Source organism: Seriola lalandi, unplaced genomic scaffold (assembly GCF_002814215.2).
Source record: "Seriola lalandi dorsalis isolate HSWRI2012SDOR001 ecotype SW California unplaced genomic scaffold, Sedor1 jcf7180002054974, whole genome shotgun sequence".
NCBI classification, from domain to species: domain Eukaryota; kingdom Metazoa; phylum Chordata; class Actinopteri; order Carangiformes; family Carangidae; genus Seriola; species Seriola lalandi.
Window position 1 is genome coordinate 352,134 of NW_019525524.1, and position 15,631 is coordinate 367,764.

Genomic DNA, 15,631 nt, shown 5'->3' on the forward strand with positions numbered 1-15,631 from the left:
ACAAGGTCATGGAATTTAGGTCTCTGCTGTGTTCTTTCAGTGATGTCACATACAACAGACCGCCATTTCTCTCAAAGTTTAAATGGGAGTTTGGAAACAAGTCTTTTCATGTTAGATGGTGAGTCCAGCTCTGACATATATGGAAGGTCCTGAACTGCATTACCACAGCCTCTTAGATAGAGGGCGTAGCTATGAAGTGCCTTTCCATCATCTGTACGTATTTGGTTCCAGTTAATGGTGGGTACTGAGTGTGTATCATTTTTTGTAAGGGTGTCTTAGGTATGGTTCCTATCTGTGCAAACTCCAGTTGTGTTAGGCTTCCTTCTGTTTTGTCAGCCGCATTTATTTGTTCCATTTCTTTTCCAGATTCTGATGCTTCATCATCTTCAAATTTCTCCAGAGCCTTTAGCCTCGCATCAGCTGCAGCAATATCTGCTTTCAAGTCCAGGGATTCCATTTTTAAACCCAGCTGATGCTTCTCCATTTCCAGTTCATGTTTCCTTTTGAGAGCTTCAGCTCTGGCCTGCAGAGCAGCTTTGTCTGCAGCAGCCTTCATGCGTGCTGAAACAACAGATGAAGATTTGGAACCTTTTGAAGCCTTTGAACCAGTCTGTGAGACACTATCCCCAACATCCACAAGAGTCTGTAGGTCAGGCTGAGGTTTTATCCATTGACCCACTTCAGTTAGAAAAGCATCATAATCAGCCATTTTTGGCTCATACCAGTCCAAAGTTTCATTCATTCTCACATCCTCAGGCAGCAGTTTCTGAACAGATTCATGACACCTTTTAAATTCATCCAGCAGTCTTAGCAATTCATTTGCACCTTCATTAATCTTGTCAACATCAGCACCCTCTTTCATCATTGTTTTTATTTCATTCATTTTCCTTGTACAGTGCGAGAGTTTCCCTCTGCGTGTTGCGCTGAGTGATTTGAACGCTTTCCTTTGTTGCACAGCGTCCATCTCAGTAATATCAGCTTCAGTGACTCCACATTCCGTTCCTTCTGCCATTGTTTCAGTTTTCATTTTCAGCCTTTAATATTCGTTTGTAGTAAGTAAAACCGACAGCTTTTGTTTGAATATTCATTAGTATTTCGGTTATTGTTTTATTTATTTTTACTCCTTCATGCGCACAGCCGTGCTTTGTTTAGGTTTCAATCCGTTTATAGGTAATTTAAGTTACTTTATTTCCATTGAGCGTATATCTTTATTTTCCGGGCCTTTTCCGCAGTTTGTTTCGTATATTATATTTTATTTCCATCTGCTTGTAATATTTTCATTCATATCTTTGAGATCTTCGCATCACCTTTAAAGTTGTCCGCTTTCCGTGCAGCGATATTAATCCGTGGCCTATAGTTTCAGTGATTTCGTAATTTTATAGGCAGTTTATGGATTCATTTGTCTGCTCGTCAAACACTTCCTTCTTTCATTTGTCACCTTTTAATGTTTGATCGTAGCCAGGTTCAGAAAACAGCTCATCCGCTCGTTTACTCACGGTACCGGTGAGATCAGATTCTGGCAGCAGCCCAGATCAATCCAAACAGACTCCGGTCTCTTTCATTTCCACGTTGACTGGCGTCCTTTCTGGCGTTCAGATGGGCTATTTTTCTCGGGTTCTTCTTAATAAAACAATAATGTCTCTACCAAGAGGCATCAAGAGTCACAATCAGAATCTGGTTTTATTGCCAAGTGGGTTTTCAACATACAAAGAATTTGCTTTGGTGTTTTGGTGCATGACAATAAACACAGTAAGAAGAAAAGAAATATAAAGTAGTGCAGGTCAGTTTACTTAAATAGAGACAGAAAAAAATTAACAATAAAGAGAAATATATCACAATAAACATGTAAAGAAATATAGAAAATATAAATAAATACTACATAAAATACAGTCGGACCTCCTGTGAGTAACAAATCCACTCAGTTGTCTTGGAACCAGCTCGTGGTCCTCACAGGGAATATCTCCTCACAGCACTTCCATAAAGGTAAAGGTGTTTCTCACCAAAACACCGATATTCTTTAACGACACACAGACATAGACAAGTGGCCACAACCTCAGTGTTATTGTTCAAGATCTAAAACATTTTTTGTTTGTCTCTGGACAAACAAAAAACCTCAGTGAAGCCCAGCAGCCATGAGGCTCTGTGGCGCAATGGATAGCGCATTGGACTTCTAGTAGAACAGGAGCAGTAATTCAAAGGTTGTGGGTTCGAGTCCCACCAGAGTCGACCTTTATGAGTTGGAAGTATTACTGCTGCCCTCTCCTAGAAGACAACCTGTCTATTAGTTGTGATGCAGCAGAGCAATGCAAGTGATTTACCCTTCTGAGTGTCATACAGTGGCACAGCTTCCTCATTATGTCATACGAGCAATGCTACAATGGATGCAGTATTGACCAGTCATGCTGCACATCCAAGACTATTAGCATGTTTCTACATTTTTTGGAATATTTTTCTAAACCAATATCATCTTCCTCCATGTCTTTAGCAGTTAGTTTTCCGGTCTACAATCTTGGACCTAATCTGAAACAGGCCATGAAAATCCTGTCCAAAACCAACACACCTAAATTCATTTACAAAAAAAAAGACGTGATCCTACAGGGACCTGAGGACACTGAGACAATGCCTGAACAGACCTGAGGATTACTGGATTGTCCCAGACTGGGGTGGGGCTGATTCAGATTCTCATCAATCACATGTGCAAACCCAAATCAACAATGAATGTCTCCAACTAACAAGTGCTGTGATCTGATTCCCCCTGAGCCATAGAGCTCCACTGTTTCCTATTAAAACCACATGAATTAGCCACACACACCATGAACACATGACAGTATAGTTCAGTTTATCTCAGTCTCACTCACACTGTCCTGCTGCCCAAAATACTAAAGGTGGATTAATATCAAACATGGATTAATCCACTGCTGTAAATAGTTCCCAACAGATGTACTATTTCCTCCTGTTTGAATAACATTTGCTAAAAAAAAACTACAGTGTACAGATGATTTAAGAAATTACTGAGCCCCTATTTAAAATTGAAACTACATATTGTATTGTATATTATATATATTGTGTTTTAAAGATTCAAATCTTCTATAGGAACCAATTGGCTTTGAGCTGAGAGCCTCAGACAGGTAAATGAAGTCAGACAGTATGATTTTTGATAATTTCATGGTATTTATGAGAAACAATAAAATAATACAGAGTAATATAATAATGTGTTTGAAAAGACAGAGGTTATTCAAAAAGTCCAAATCACTCTAGTCCCATCCTGTCTCTGTGTGTCTCTCTCTCCTGGTGAAAGCAGAGCTCAGCATTCAGCTCTGTACAAACCTGCAGGGGTCGTTTGATTCATCAGAAGTAGTAAAGACAGGCGGATCTATGGCAGGAAGACAAATCCTGCAGAGTTGAGTTAAATCAAGCGCGCCAGATGAGAGATCACATTATTCAGAGAAAGACTTCTGTACCGCCTCAGGTGGCGAAGAGCATGGCGGGAGGGAGGCTGTGAGGTGTGTGTGTGTGTGTGTGTTTGTCTGTGAATGAATGTGTGGTGTGTCTCCTGTGGGCTGTGCATTGTAGTCAAGGTCGGACAGTCGTCTAATGACTGTCTAGTTTGTGTGTGTGTGTGTGTGTGTGTGTGTGTGTGTGTGTGTGTGTGTGTGTCTGTGTATGTGTGTCTGTGTGGCTGTGTGTGTGTGTGTGTGTGTGGCTGTGTGTGTGTGTGTGTGTGGCTGTGTGTGTGTGTGTGTCAGACAAAGAGCCGACAGTTGAATGTCTCCCCATTGTTTTAAAATGATATTATATTATGATATTGTTGAAACCGTTGTAAGGAGTGTGAGGCAGGGGATGGCAAAGAGAGAGAGAGATAACGAGTGAGACACAGAGGAAGGATGGTGTGCTGGTGAGAGAGAGATGTCGACTGAATGAAGGATAAGTCGATGAAAAGATAAGAGAAACAGAGAAAGAGGATTGGGAGACATTACATAATGGTTTCACCAGCCATCTGTCTGCTCTGCTGTCTGCACCGCCCCCTGCTGGTCAGACTGCAACACTGCATCTCAACCAAACAGCTGTGAGTGTTCAGTCAGAGGCATTAATATATTTAGATGCTGACAAATTAAAGGGAGAACCTGAATGAGCGGAGAAACATAACAAATGAAGATGCATCCACACAGCTGACCTGCTTGCTACATCATGCTACAGCTTTCATCATCGCCAGATCTCAATCCAGGTGAACACCATATGAGAGATCGACATGTACATGCTAGACAGAGCTTTCCACCCCCCACCATCAATACATCAAATGAGGGAATATGTTATGGAAGAGTGTTTTCCTCCCTCCTGTAGAGTCCAGGGGCGGGTTGCATAAAACACCTTCAGTTAAGTCTGAGTCTGAGTTAAGGTTTCCATAAAATAAAAACCCTAACCCTAACCCTGAAGTTTTCTCCTTAATGTTTCCTTAAAACATGACTTAAAGTCAGTTAAATTGTTGCACAAAAGACCTTAGTGATCAAAGGTTACCATGGTGAAGTTCTCGTCAAAACAACAGGGGGATGAGATAGCAGCTTCTTCAATGTTTCCCGCTTTCCAATAGTGATAATAGGTATCACAAGTGCTAATGGCAGCAAATCAACTGTCTCCATGGAAACAGTAGAATTTTACTGCTATAAAATCTCTTTTGCTGCTGTAAATTACTTAACTTTTTTCCCTTAACTATGGAAATCTTATCCCCAGAGACTTAGAACATAGAATCAATGCTACGGATCGTTGAAGCTGTTTGGGCAGCTTGTGGTTGTCCAACATTTTACTAAGACAGTTCATGTTGGCTTTTCTTTTAATTTGTCAACAGGGGACAAATTAAAGGAAAGGCCTCCTGCAAAAATAACACAGGGATGTCCTGCAGAAAAGTTGAACCTGGTTACAAGACAAATGAAGTTTAGAGACAGTTCAGTCAGGAAGACTATCTCCTTGCGCATGCCTTCTAAGTCATAGCAACATTTCCTGCAATCTACAAGCTCCAACGACTCATTCACATGTTCACCCAATCACAACCTTACACGGTGGCCTTCAGCCAATCACATAAGCTGTCAAACTTTAAAATCGTCTTTCTCTCTACCATCATTCAGCTCTCATTTCAGCACCATCTGTGACCCACCTCCACCCTTTCTCCACCTCAACCATGGACGCCAGACCAACTCTAATCAAACTATCCAATCAGAAGTTCCCTCATCAAAACGTTCCTATTCCTGAGCTCCATTCCTCATCACCACTACCAGTGTCTAGACTCCGGGGGAAGATTCCTCTTATTGGAAGGACCTTAAACCTATGGATCTTGTTCATAGTGATCCACTTCCTGCTGGGGTCTAAGCACCAAATTCCTTCTGTTCACAATAAATTGAATTTTACTTTTATTCTCATACTCTCTTGTTCTTTTTATTATTCTCTCCTGATTCAACTCACCTGGTAATGTGCTGCAGTTGCCAACCAAATATGTGCCAGGTCAAATACCTGCTAGATTGCTTTGTAACCTGAACTGTGTAATTCTACCCTTTAACTGGTGATTGTGTGGATGGAGGATGAAATGAGAAAGTATTAAAAACCACTGTGTAATGTTTTAACATCTGATAAATCTTCAAACTGATGGACCTATTACTCTGACTTGACTGTTCAGGTGTCAGTGGCACTTTCATTCTGTATCTACTGTTCTTAAAGTTTCTGTAAACAATCATCACTGTCACCAAATGTCACCATCAGCATCTCAGACCAAAACATTAAAAAAAAACATGTCAACTAAACATATAAGTTTCCTTGTGAACACAAGATCCAACAAAAAACTGTCTAAGGACAACCATTAGCCCATTTTTGGGATATGCTCCACAGCAATGCTGACAGTTAGTCAGCTACCGATGGCAACATTCACCAATCACATTCCTAATATTGGTAACACCAAGTTAGCTAACATTATCATGTCTACTGTCACTAATGAAAACAGACATGTAACATTATGTAGCATCAAGTTACTGACACATGGGAGAAGAAAACCCAGTTAAAGCTGGACCATTTAGCATTTCATAGTGTTCTCCTGTTGGTAGAGCCAGACCAGTATTGGCTTCATGGTTCAGACTGGGAAAGAAATTCAATGTGATACTTATCCACAGGGACTGGCCGCATGAGTGACACTGACGGAACCGGTAAAGACTTTATGGAAGTTTTAACGAGCCACTGGCCGACCAGGAGCTCTCATGTCCAGTCCCTGTGCTCTGGTCTTATCTCTTTCTTTGTCAAAGGCCTTTTTAGTGGAAAACATAGTTACTAATTCAGTGGAGGAAATTCTGAAAGGTGGCTTTCCCCAGAACGCTTTGTATTGCACTCTACCATCTCACCTGGTCCATGTGTCTTTATAAATGTGAGGGGGGCCAACAGTTTAACAGGACTAACAACACTCATGGCAACTAAAGCATGTTTGATGTTTTTATGGTTCTGTTTAGGTGACAGCAGATTTTAAAACCAAACAACTCAAGAATATGGAGCTTTAAAACTACATGTAATTCATTTGAAACTATTTACTGCTTACTGAAACTTAAAATATACACAGAATCAATATTTTGTTCCTGTGTCTGCTGTGAGATGAGTCAAACATCTCAGGCAGGTGTCAGTCTTGATGCCAGCCAGACGACCACCACAGAAGTCTGAGGTCGCTCCATTCAAAAACTCAACTCCTGATAGTTTCAGAAGGCAGACCAGAATAATCCTGTTTTTCAGTGAGATCTAGATCAGCTGATCTGACTGGTTGATGGCAGGAGAGACAGAGATAGAGAGAGAGAGAGAGACAGAGAGAGAGCGAGAGAGGGAGGGTAATTATCTTTCCTTTTTATTGACTGATCCTTATCAATAAAAGATCATTTCTACTCTGAACATTATGTCCTCTCTCCTCCACTTTTCCTCTCTGTCTCTTTCTTTCTCGTGTCCTCACAGGATTCAGTTTATCACTGGGTTACATCAGTCTGCACTAGACTCATACCTCGAACTCTCCCTCCTCCCTGTCTCCTTTTGTCCTTTTTTGGGTTTTTTTATGCATGATCACATCATTGATATCCAAACTATTACAGACTGACCAGTGGTGATGGACGGACAGAGGCTTTAGGGATGGCAGTGTCAGTCAACTACTACAGTCTACAACTATTGGATTTGGTTCAGACATTCATGAATTGTAATAACTGTGGTGATTCCTTAACTTTCAAATCATCAGATTATCATTTCAAACACTCAATCTGTCCACTACATCTGCAAAACTAAAGACAGTCTTCACTGCTAATTAGCGTTTAGCTCAAATTACCTCTGTGCACCGGCTCAAAGAGCCGCTAGCACACAAGTTCTTTAAGCTTTGAGGCATTGAAGACAGAACTCACTCCTAGTGGTTTGTGCAGAAAAAGCTCTGGTACAAAACTTTGATTTCATAGTTTCATTCAGGTTTGTGTGCAATGAAAATCGGGTTGTTTATTCCAGTCTATAATACTTTTGTTCAGTACTGCAGTTGATGCACATATTATCTATAATTATAATTAACATATTATCTATAATTATATATCTGCAAAATTGCACAATACAATAATTCATACATATGTTGCCAAATAATGTAAATATCAAATATTTTCACATGAAATATTAAAGTATTTCATTAGTGTAGTTTAGGTTAAGTGTGCGCTGTAGGCTCCTCCTCCTTTATTTACTTCAACTCCAGAACGTAAAAGACTTTTATTAGAGGCAGGTCTTTATGTCTCACTCCCTCTGTTTGATATGAAGAGTAGTCGTTTGTACGAAGCCTCGTTACCGATGACTTCTCTCTCTCCCTCCCTCTCTCCTGCTCTCTCTGCTCGCTGTGTCTTATGTTTAGTTATTCCTCTGCCTCCTTTAGTAATAATGATACATGTAATTCAAGTAGTTTATTTGCTGTAATGGAGGCGAGGCTCAGTGTACTGGAAGCGCTCCTCCTCTTCCCAAGCAGCTGGAAAACCAAAGCAACTTAGTACACTGCCCAAAACAGTCCAGTCATGAACCAAGTTTATACCCAGTCTGCTTGAAAAAAAGTCTCTAAATCAGTCAGTCAGTCAGTCAGTCAGGACATTTCAGATTATAGGGTTGGCCCCACTGTTGCAGTCCAGCCAAAACCAGCATTGAGGCTTTAAACAAGAAACATTGGACAGTGTGAAAACACAGCCAAAAGATAAACTACATAATAGTGAAACCAGCTGAGAGAGTGACTTCATAGTTCTGAAACCCAGCCAGAAAACTTGCAGAGTATAGGGATCAAACCCTAAGACCAGTGGACAGAGTATTGACACCCAGCCAAAAGCCACTGAAATGTCTTGACATTAAAATCCTGCGCCGAGCAGACACAGTATTGAAACCCTGCCAAAAGACACTCTGGTCAGGAGTAGTGAAACCCAGCCGACATAGTGAGTGGACATGGAGAGAGAGATGAACGATCGCCAAAAGACACAGTCATAGCAGAATTGAGACGCGTCCAAAAAGCCCTGTGAGTGAACTCCCGCTGTGCTTACTAATCAGCTACAGTGGAGAGGGCGAGTCAGACAGACAGTGAAGCAGCCAGACAGAGAGAGAGACACTGACAGAGAGCAGAGAGAGAGAGAGGGGGGCTGGATGTCTGGAGTGTGGCACAGTGAGTCGTCTGGGCCATCGCAACGTTTTGCTGATTCATGTTGAGAGAGACGAGGCAGCTAGAGGCTGAGAGAGTCTGACAGAATTATCTGAAGGGTTTTAGTCCAACACACACCTGAACACACCACAGCTGTACAGCAGTATGTAAGCACCAACACACTGAGAGAATCTTTTTTTCTTTTTTACACTCTTGCAGACAGTTACCTCTGAAGCTGTGTAAAAAAATCCTCTAGGATTAGCTGGTTCTAACACCAACCACGCTGTTAAAGGTACAGTAACCCTAGATTATGTTCCTCATTTATTTTGCAGAGAAATAAGCAAATACGTTTTCACTTCCTGTCACAAATTAACCCCGCCTCCTTCATTTTGAGTTGAGTCAGACTGACTCTCGAATATTCAGACAGTTCGGGTCGAGGGGGGGGATGTTTTGTCCTCTCATTCAATAACTGTAGGACAAAATAATACAAGCAGCAGAGAAGTATGGAAGGCCAAAAACATTTGAAATCGATATCACTGCTCAGCTACAGTGAAGGACAGTGACAGAGGTCACTGAAAATGAAGTGCTGTTGAATTTATAATTAGCCTATAACTGCTAGGTCCTGCAGTTTACAAACCTGTCCACACTGTTTCCTGTCCCGTATGCTTTTTTACCTCAGCACCTGAGTAAATTTCACCAGGTGAAATCTGGTCTGTCTCCAGCTTAATCATCATCATTATCATTATTAATCATCCCGTATTTTCCTCTGCCCCTGAGTTGTATTTGAAGTGTTGATCCATAAAAAGATATATTTGTGGTTTTAAGAATCAAAAACCATCTCAGTGTAGTTTTACATCTCCTCCTTCAGGCTTCTCTCTGGAGCTGTAGTAACAACAGATCAGTGAGCCAATAAGAAGAGAGGAGGCTCTGAGGAAGGTGACTGCTTTGTTGTGACATCACAAAGTTCCAGAAGTCCTGACGGCTGGTTTTGCGGCTCAGTGTCTGAATACAGGCTGTGTGCATTTCTCTGTGGACTGAGGCTTTGATACTTTCACAGTATTAATATAGAAGCTAGACCTGATCTATAATCACACTACACATGGACATCTACCTTTATACTATATGGAACATTTAACTAAAGTTTATGTATTGAAGAAGAGTTTATTCCACTTGTTTCCACTATGAACTCTGACCTTTGACTTATTTTTTAAACTTCATGGCACTGACTGTCACCACCTGTACACAAGTAAAACATGCATAAATTCCAATTCAATTTTATAAAGTACCATGTATTTAGATACAAATTAGAGGGAAAACAAACACATCGTTGCAGTGATACACTTCCAAATATTAGCGTTAACTAGAGTCTTGCCATCAGACCACTGATCCAAGGAATTTCTAGTACCAAATACTTTCAATCTTCCTTGGAAATAATTAAGATATCACAAACCCAAGAATAAATTTTTAACCATTAAGTTACTCAAATACATTAAAACATTAAGCACGTTTAAAATATATATATATACATATACAGGAGTTTAAAACTGAATCTAAATGTTTTTAAGTTCTTGGTCCCCTGACATATTGTAGACAGATATAGATAGATTTCATAGATACATTTAACTGCAGACTTCAAAGGTCCTGAGCCTCCTGAGGAAAAAGATCCGGCTCTGCCCCTTCAGGTAGATGGCATCTGTGTTCAGGGACCAGTCCAGTTTACTGTCCAGGTGCACACCTACGTATTTATAAGTGTGCACCACCTCAATGTCCTTCCCTCGAATGTTGACTGGCTGAAGGGTGGGCCTAGACCTCCCAAAGTTCATGACCATCTCCTTGGTCTTTGAGGTGTTCAGAAGGAGGCAGCTCTTCTCCTCCTGTTTGCTGTTAATGTTTGTACATTGTACACTGAGCTGAGCCCTGTACACTGAATTAAAAGGAGTGTGTGATATTTAAATGTGTGAATGTTCAGTTCCTTCTGCTCCTCACTCTTCAGTCTGAGGATGTTTGTTAAGTTGCTGTACTTCTGTAATCTTTTTATTCTTCTGTTCTTTATGCGTGTTAACGATCGATCAGTTAAGAGAGCGTTTAAAGAGAGGACACTGATTGATATGCTACTGATCACCTATTGATCTTTCCCTCAGAAGTCAGACTGAGCTAACATCACCTGACACTCACAGGAAACCACAGAGGGTGGACACTGATTCAATACAACATCATATTCATATTTAATGCTTTTGATTTTGATCTTTTAAAGCAGTCTTCAGTTTTAACACTGAAGTGAAGATTTAATTTATCCCCTATTATACCACTAGTTGACATTTAGATGATGAAACAAAGATCAATAAAAACGAATGGAACTCCTTGATGTTAAGATGTTAAGTGTGGGTGAATAAATACATATATAGTATATAAGAAAGTATTTTAATTTCACCATTGTATCTATAGTGGACTTCTTCCTGCTGCAGGTGATACCACTGCTTCAGTATTACTACTGCCACTGTACCGCAGTGTAATACTGTTATTATATTGTTCTTGTGACAGAAAGTCAGTTTTACTGATTATTATACTGTTTTCAGACACTTTTGGTCCCTGTAGGTTTTCAGACTGAAGATGTGCAGAGCATCAACATTAAAACCAGAAAATGTGAGAACAGCTCAGTGACTCCTGTCGTTCATGCTCAGTTTGTCTCACAGAGCTGTGATGTGACAGAGATCAAACACACTGGTTTCACTGTGATGATATCAGATATATTTCTCACAGTCCGTCTGTGGTGTTCACTTTGTTAATCAATCATGTTTTATATATTACCTGTGTAAGGTTCCTGTTTATAGGAACTTTGTGGCATCTGCTCTCTGTTTTGCTTAGTACAATGAACACAGCCTGGAGTGTGGCGCCACCTGCAGGCCACCACTCCACACTGCAGATAACTTTCCCCCAAACTGAACCTGCAGGAAATATTTCATCAAGCATAACACACTCTTTACCCACACTGGCACACATGAAAACTGTATAAAAGTGTGAGATTGGGTTGTATAAGAATGAAAACTGTGTTGCAAAGGTATTTATTAGATAGAAATCTTGATTTTTGTCATTAAAACACAATTTATACATTGAGCTACTGTGATTTACGGCCTTAGAGGTATAAACTTCTTCTTCAGGAGAAATCTATAGATTTGTATATTATATAGATACACAGAAAGAAGATTTTCTGTTCACATTTTGGCCAAGTCTAATTTCATAGCACGCTGCAACAAATATTGTTTTTTTTTTACATGTAATGTAGCCTAAAAGTATTTTTGAACTAACTAAACAGCTACAGGATGACTCAGTGTTTGTGTCTCATTAACTCTAATAAGAGCAAGATAATTAAGTTGTTTGAAGAACAGTGAAAGTCAACAGTTGAGTAGGAGATTTAATGGACAAAACACTTTTCATATTCACTCACATCATCTCTCAGTTCAAAGAATCAAAAGGTTCAGAGGTCAAATCAAAGTCCAGATTTCTTCTCATCTCTGACTGAACCTCCAGCATCAAACACTAAATTCAAAAAGCTCATTAACATATTAAAGAGCCTCAGGTGTTTGATGGCAGCTTCTGTTTCTGTTTAAAACTGGACACTGAAGGACTCTGGGAGCTCAGAGATCACTGGGACAAGTTTCTGGAAACTTTCTGGATCTTACAGTTGAATCATGGACGGAAGGAGAATGTCGGACTTCAGCATCGAGCGCATCCTCTCCCCGCAGCTCGGACACAAGCCACCAGTGATGGAGTTTCCACCGGACGGATATCTCCAGGGGATCCCCGGCGCATTCATTCTGGATTCTGGGAACCTCAGGCCTCCTGCGCCAGTCCCAGTCCCAGTGTCAGTGCCAGGCTGCCTGCAGTACCAAGGGATGAGTTTTGGAGAGGTGTTTTACCCGCACGCAGCCGGTTTCCATCGCACCGACTTTAGCAGCATTTATCCATTTATGCAGTATGTGAACTTCAGCGGCTGCTCTGCAGGTTTGTGGTCTAATTATATAAGTGTTTTTTAAATTAAATTTAGGATCAAATCAGACAGAAAAAAAAAACAATTATCGTTTCAAGTTCATCAAAGAAAAAGTTTTAAAAAGTTTAAAGTCAAGGTCAATATGAATATAATAATATAAAAATAAAATCCAATATTTTTCTTCCAACTATTAAATGTTTTTCTTCTTTTTTTTTTTTACCAGATGCTCAGCCGTCGTCGGGTTACCATGGTTACCACCAGGACGGGGTGTCCGCTCAGTCTCAGCCGCGTCAGAAGGGTCGGATAAGGACCGTGTTCACAGACAGTCAGACGAAGCAGCTCGAAGCGCTGTTCGAGTTAACCGAATACCCGGGGATGGAGGCGCGCGCTGAGCTGGCGAGGAGCACGGGGCTGAGCGAGGAGACGGTCAGGGTGAGTGATGATGTTTCACTGGATGGAGAAACATAAATGTGCTGTTCGTTCACGGAATTGCGTAAAATCTGTCCAGAAAACTTTTTCCAGGTTGCATTTTACGCGTGAGTTACCGACTCACCAAGTTTGTTTTTGTTTATGTGGCAATTCAAGTCTGTTAGTCTGTCTATCAGGGAAAGAAACTGATAAAACTGTTTAATGTTGTAACGAAGATTATTTAACATACAAACCAGAAACCTCTCTACATTTTACGCACGAGCCAAAAACAAGTCATTGAAAATGAAAATGTTTTCTTAATCTTACTCTGTCAGTGGGTTGATTCACTTTTCCTCTTCTCTCCTTCTAAATCCCCCTTTTCCAATATATTTGAATATTAATTCATTTATTTGATTAGATATTTTTGTTCAAAGCAACTTAGAATATTTATTTAAATATTTGTACCAGATGAAAACAGAGACTTGATTTGCCTTCAACACAACATGATGAGCTGATTTACAGTAGAATAAAATCCCCATACTGGACTCAAAGCCATAAAACTATCTTTGTTGTACATGTAGGAGACTGTCAGTATGTGAAGATTTTTTACTCTACAAAACATATGATCTATATGATTGTTATACTTCATAGCACAAGAATACTCATTTAGTTCATTCTGTTTGCTCTAAATGTCCTGTTTAAGAACATGAAACTAAAACTCTCTCCTCTCTCTGTCTCTCTCTCTGTTTCTCTCAGGTGTGGTATAAGAACCGCAGGGCCAGGAGGAAGCGACAGCGCAGTGGGTCAAAGGTCAAATCCCCCTCCCCTCCTGCCTGCATTGGAGCAGAGAAGAGTCTTTTTACCTCCTTCCTCTGAACCCGACAGACTGTCCACCTGCTGCTCTCAGGTCAAACTCATCCTGTGCAGGGACGCTGTCTTCATAACCCCAGAGGTCAAAGGTTAGCTGACTGAATCCTGCTCAAGGGAACTTCAGCATTGTGGGCACTTGTGTTGACCAAAGTTGCTGTGATGAGACTGTTGGTGACCCAATGTCACTTTTTTTATTGTGGTGATGCATTTGACTATGATGACATCTTGACATCTTCAATCATTCAAAGTCAATCAGGGGTTCAAGACGATTGAGGAGGTCTTTGCCAATGAGACGTGGAATGGAGTACAAAGGAGACACATACACTGGATGGTGCAGTCATGGGTCCAATGGTCAGTTGTATCACAGACATGGCTGTCAGTGGGGTACCAGTGGGAGTGTATGGCTGAACCTCCAGAGAACAGGGCTAGAGTTTCAAGTTTTTGTTAGATTGGTGAGCAATCCCCTGTAACTTGTTGAAAAGTGTTAGTGACATCAAGGTTATGTCCGCCGCCATATCAAGGAGTGCTTCATGCTTCCTTCAAGCGTCAAGGACACGTAGAATTTTCATGTAAACCCTTTCTCATTAAGGTGACACAGAAACTGTCTTCAGGGGCATGTGCTTGGGGGCATTGATTTCTCATTTCCCAGATCTGATTCATTAGTGTTGTCTGGGACCATGGAAGTCTGGTCCTGAGGTGGGGTAGACTCAGGGACGCTAGGGTCTTAGTAGAATTCTTCAACCGCCACATAAGTTTGGTTGAGAGGGTTGTTTTGAGGGGAAGCCTCAGTGGCTACTGACGCTATTGAGAGGAGATCAGCCTTTTTGTTTCCCTTTTGCATTCTTTGGATGAGGTGCCAGATGGTTTCCATCTCTTCCTGACTGAGGCGAGATGTTTTGCACTTACCATATGTCTTGTTGGGTTTTCGTGGAGAGTTTTGTGAGTCACAATCTTGCCTTGTGACCGAAATTGATGCTCCCTCTGGTCATCATGAGCCTTACAACTTTCCCCTCTGGTAAGATTGGAACCTACTTCGGTGGGTGTCCACAGAGTGGCAGTTTGGCTCATTCCTCAGTCGGTTTTGTCCTTTACCAGGCCAGGGAGGTCTTGAGGATTTGCGGTTGTGGTAGTTTCATGGGGTTAGGTACTGTTTTTGTTCTTCAGCAAGTCGATTCTGGAGCCCTGGTTGGCTGGTCCATGTACCCCACCACCAGAAGCCCCGTCTAACTCTATGGGTGGAGGATTGGTGTTGAGGGTCAGGACGATGTTAGGTTCTAACTGTTTCATGTGGGATTGCTTATGTTTCGCAAACCCAAGGGCAGCAAGCTCACATAGCTGTTGAATGGTTTCAACATGGATTTACCATGACATCTAAGTGACAGCTAGAGTTTTGAAATTCAAGTCTTCCTCCATCCCGGGCTCGTTTCGGTTACCAAAGTGTTGGGACTCAATCATTCAATAGACCAAACGTTTCTTTGCTCCACTGGACAAAGGAACTCACACTCCACAGTTCCTTACCGTTCACACCTGGGGATGACCCTTCCCCCCACGGACCCCACTGGCCAGCCAGTGTGGGCCAGCGTGTGACATGTGACCCCCAAGGGTGTCACCAAACAAAACCAGTCTTCTAGACCCCTTCTCGCTCTCTTCCCTTCTTGGCTTGCTCTGGAGAGCAGCTCCAGCTCTCTCCTCTCAGTTCTTCAAAGGGCAACAAG

At 41.3% G+C, this 15,631-nt stretch overlaps 1 protein-coding gene and 1 non-coding gene across 2 annotated transcripts; both read left to right on the forward strand.

Annotated features, from left to right (window-relative positions):
• The first annotated feature begins 2,136 nt into the window (after nucleotides 1–2,136).
• trnar-ucu (transfer RNA arginine (anticodon UCU)) lies at nucleotides 2,137–2,226 on the forward strand. The gene is given in 2 exon segments: nucleotides 2,137–2,173; nucleotides 2,191–2,226. It is a non-coding gene; the product is annotated as a tRNA-Arg (tRNA).
• A 10,113-nt stretch (nucleotides 2,227–12,339) lies between these two features.
• LOC111646684 (homeobox protein goosecoid-like) lies at nucleotides 12,340–13,922 on the forward strand. The gene is made up of 3 exons (XM_023396241.2): nucleotides 12,340–12,652; nucleotides 12,862–13,070; nucleotides 13,803–13,922. Exons 1-3 carry the CDS (start codon nucleotides 12,340–12,342, stop codon nucleotides 13,920–13,922), a joined length of 642 nt encoding a protein of 213 aa, XP_023252009.2.
• Nucleotides 13,923–15,631: the final 1,709 nt, after the last annotated feature.

What these genes read in the sequence shown, in the direction of transcription:
- LOC111646684 (XM_023396241.2), top strand. Translation starts at nt 12,340, where the DNA reads ATGGACGGAAGGAGAATGTCGGACTTCAGCATCGAGCGCATCCTCTCC. An exon ending in CTTCAGCGGCTGCTCTGCAG is followed by an intron (nt 12,653 to 12,861) that starts GTTTGTGGTCTA and finishes TTTTTTTACCAG; the next exon opens with ATGCTCAGCCGTCGTCGGGT. An exon ending in TGAGCGAGGAGACGGTCAGG is followed by an intron (nt 13,071 to 13,802) that starts GTGAGTGATGAT and finishes TGTTTCTCTCAG; the next exon opens with GTGTGGTATAAGAACCGCAG.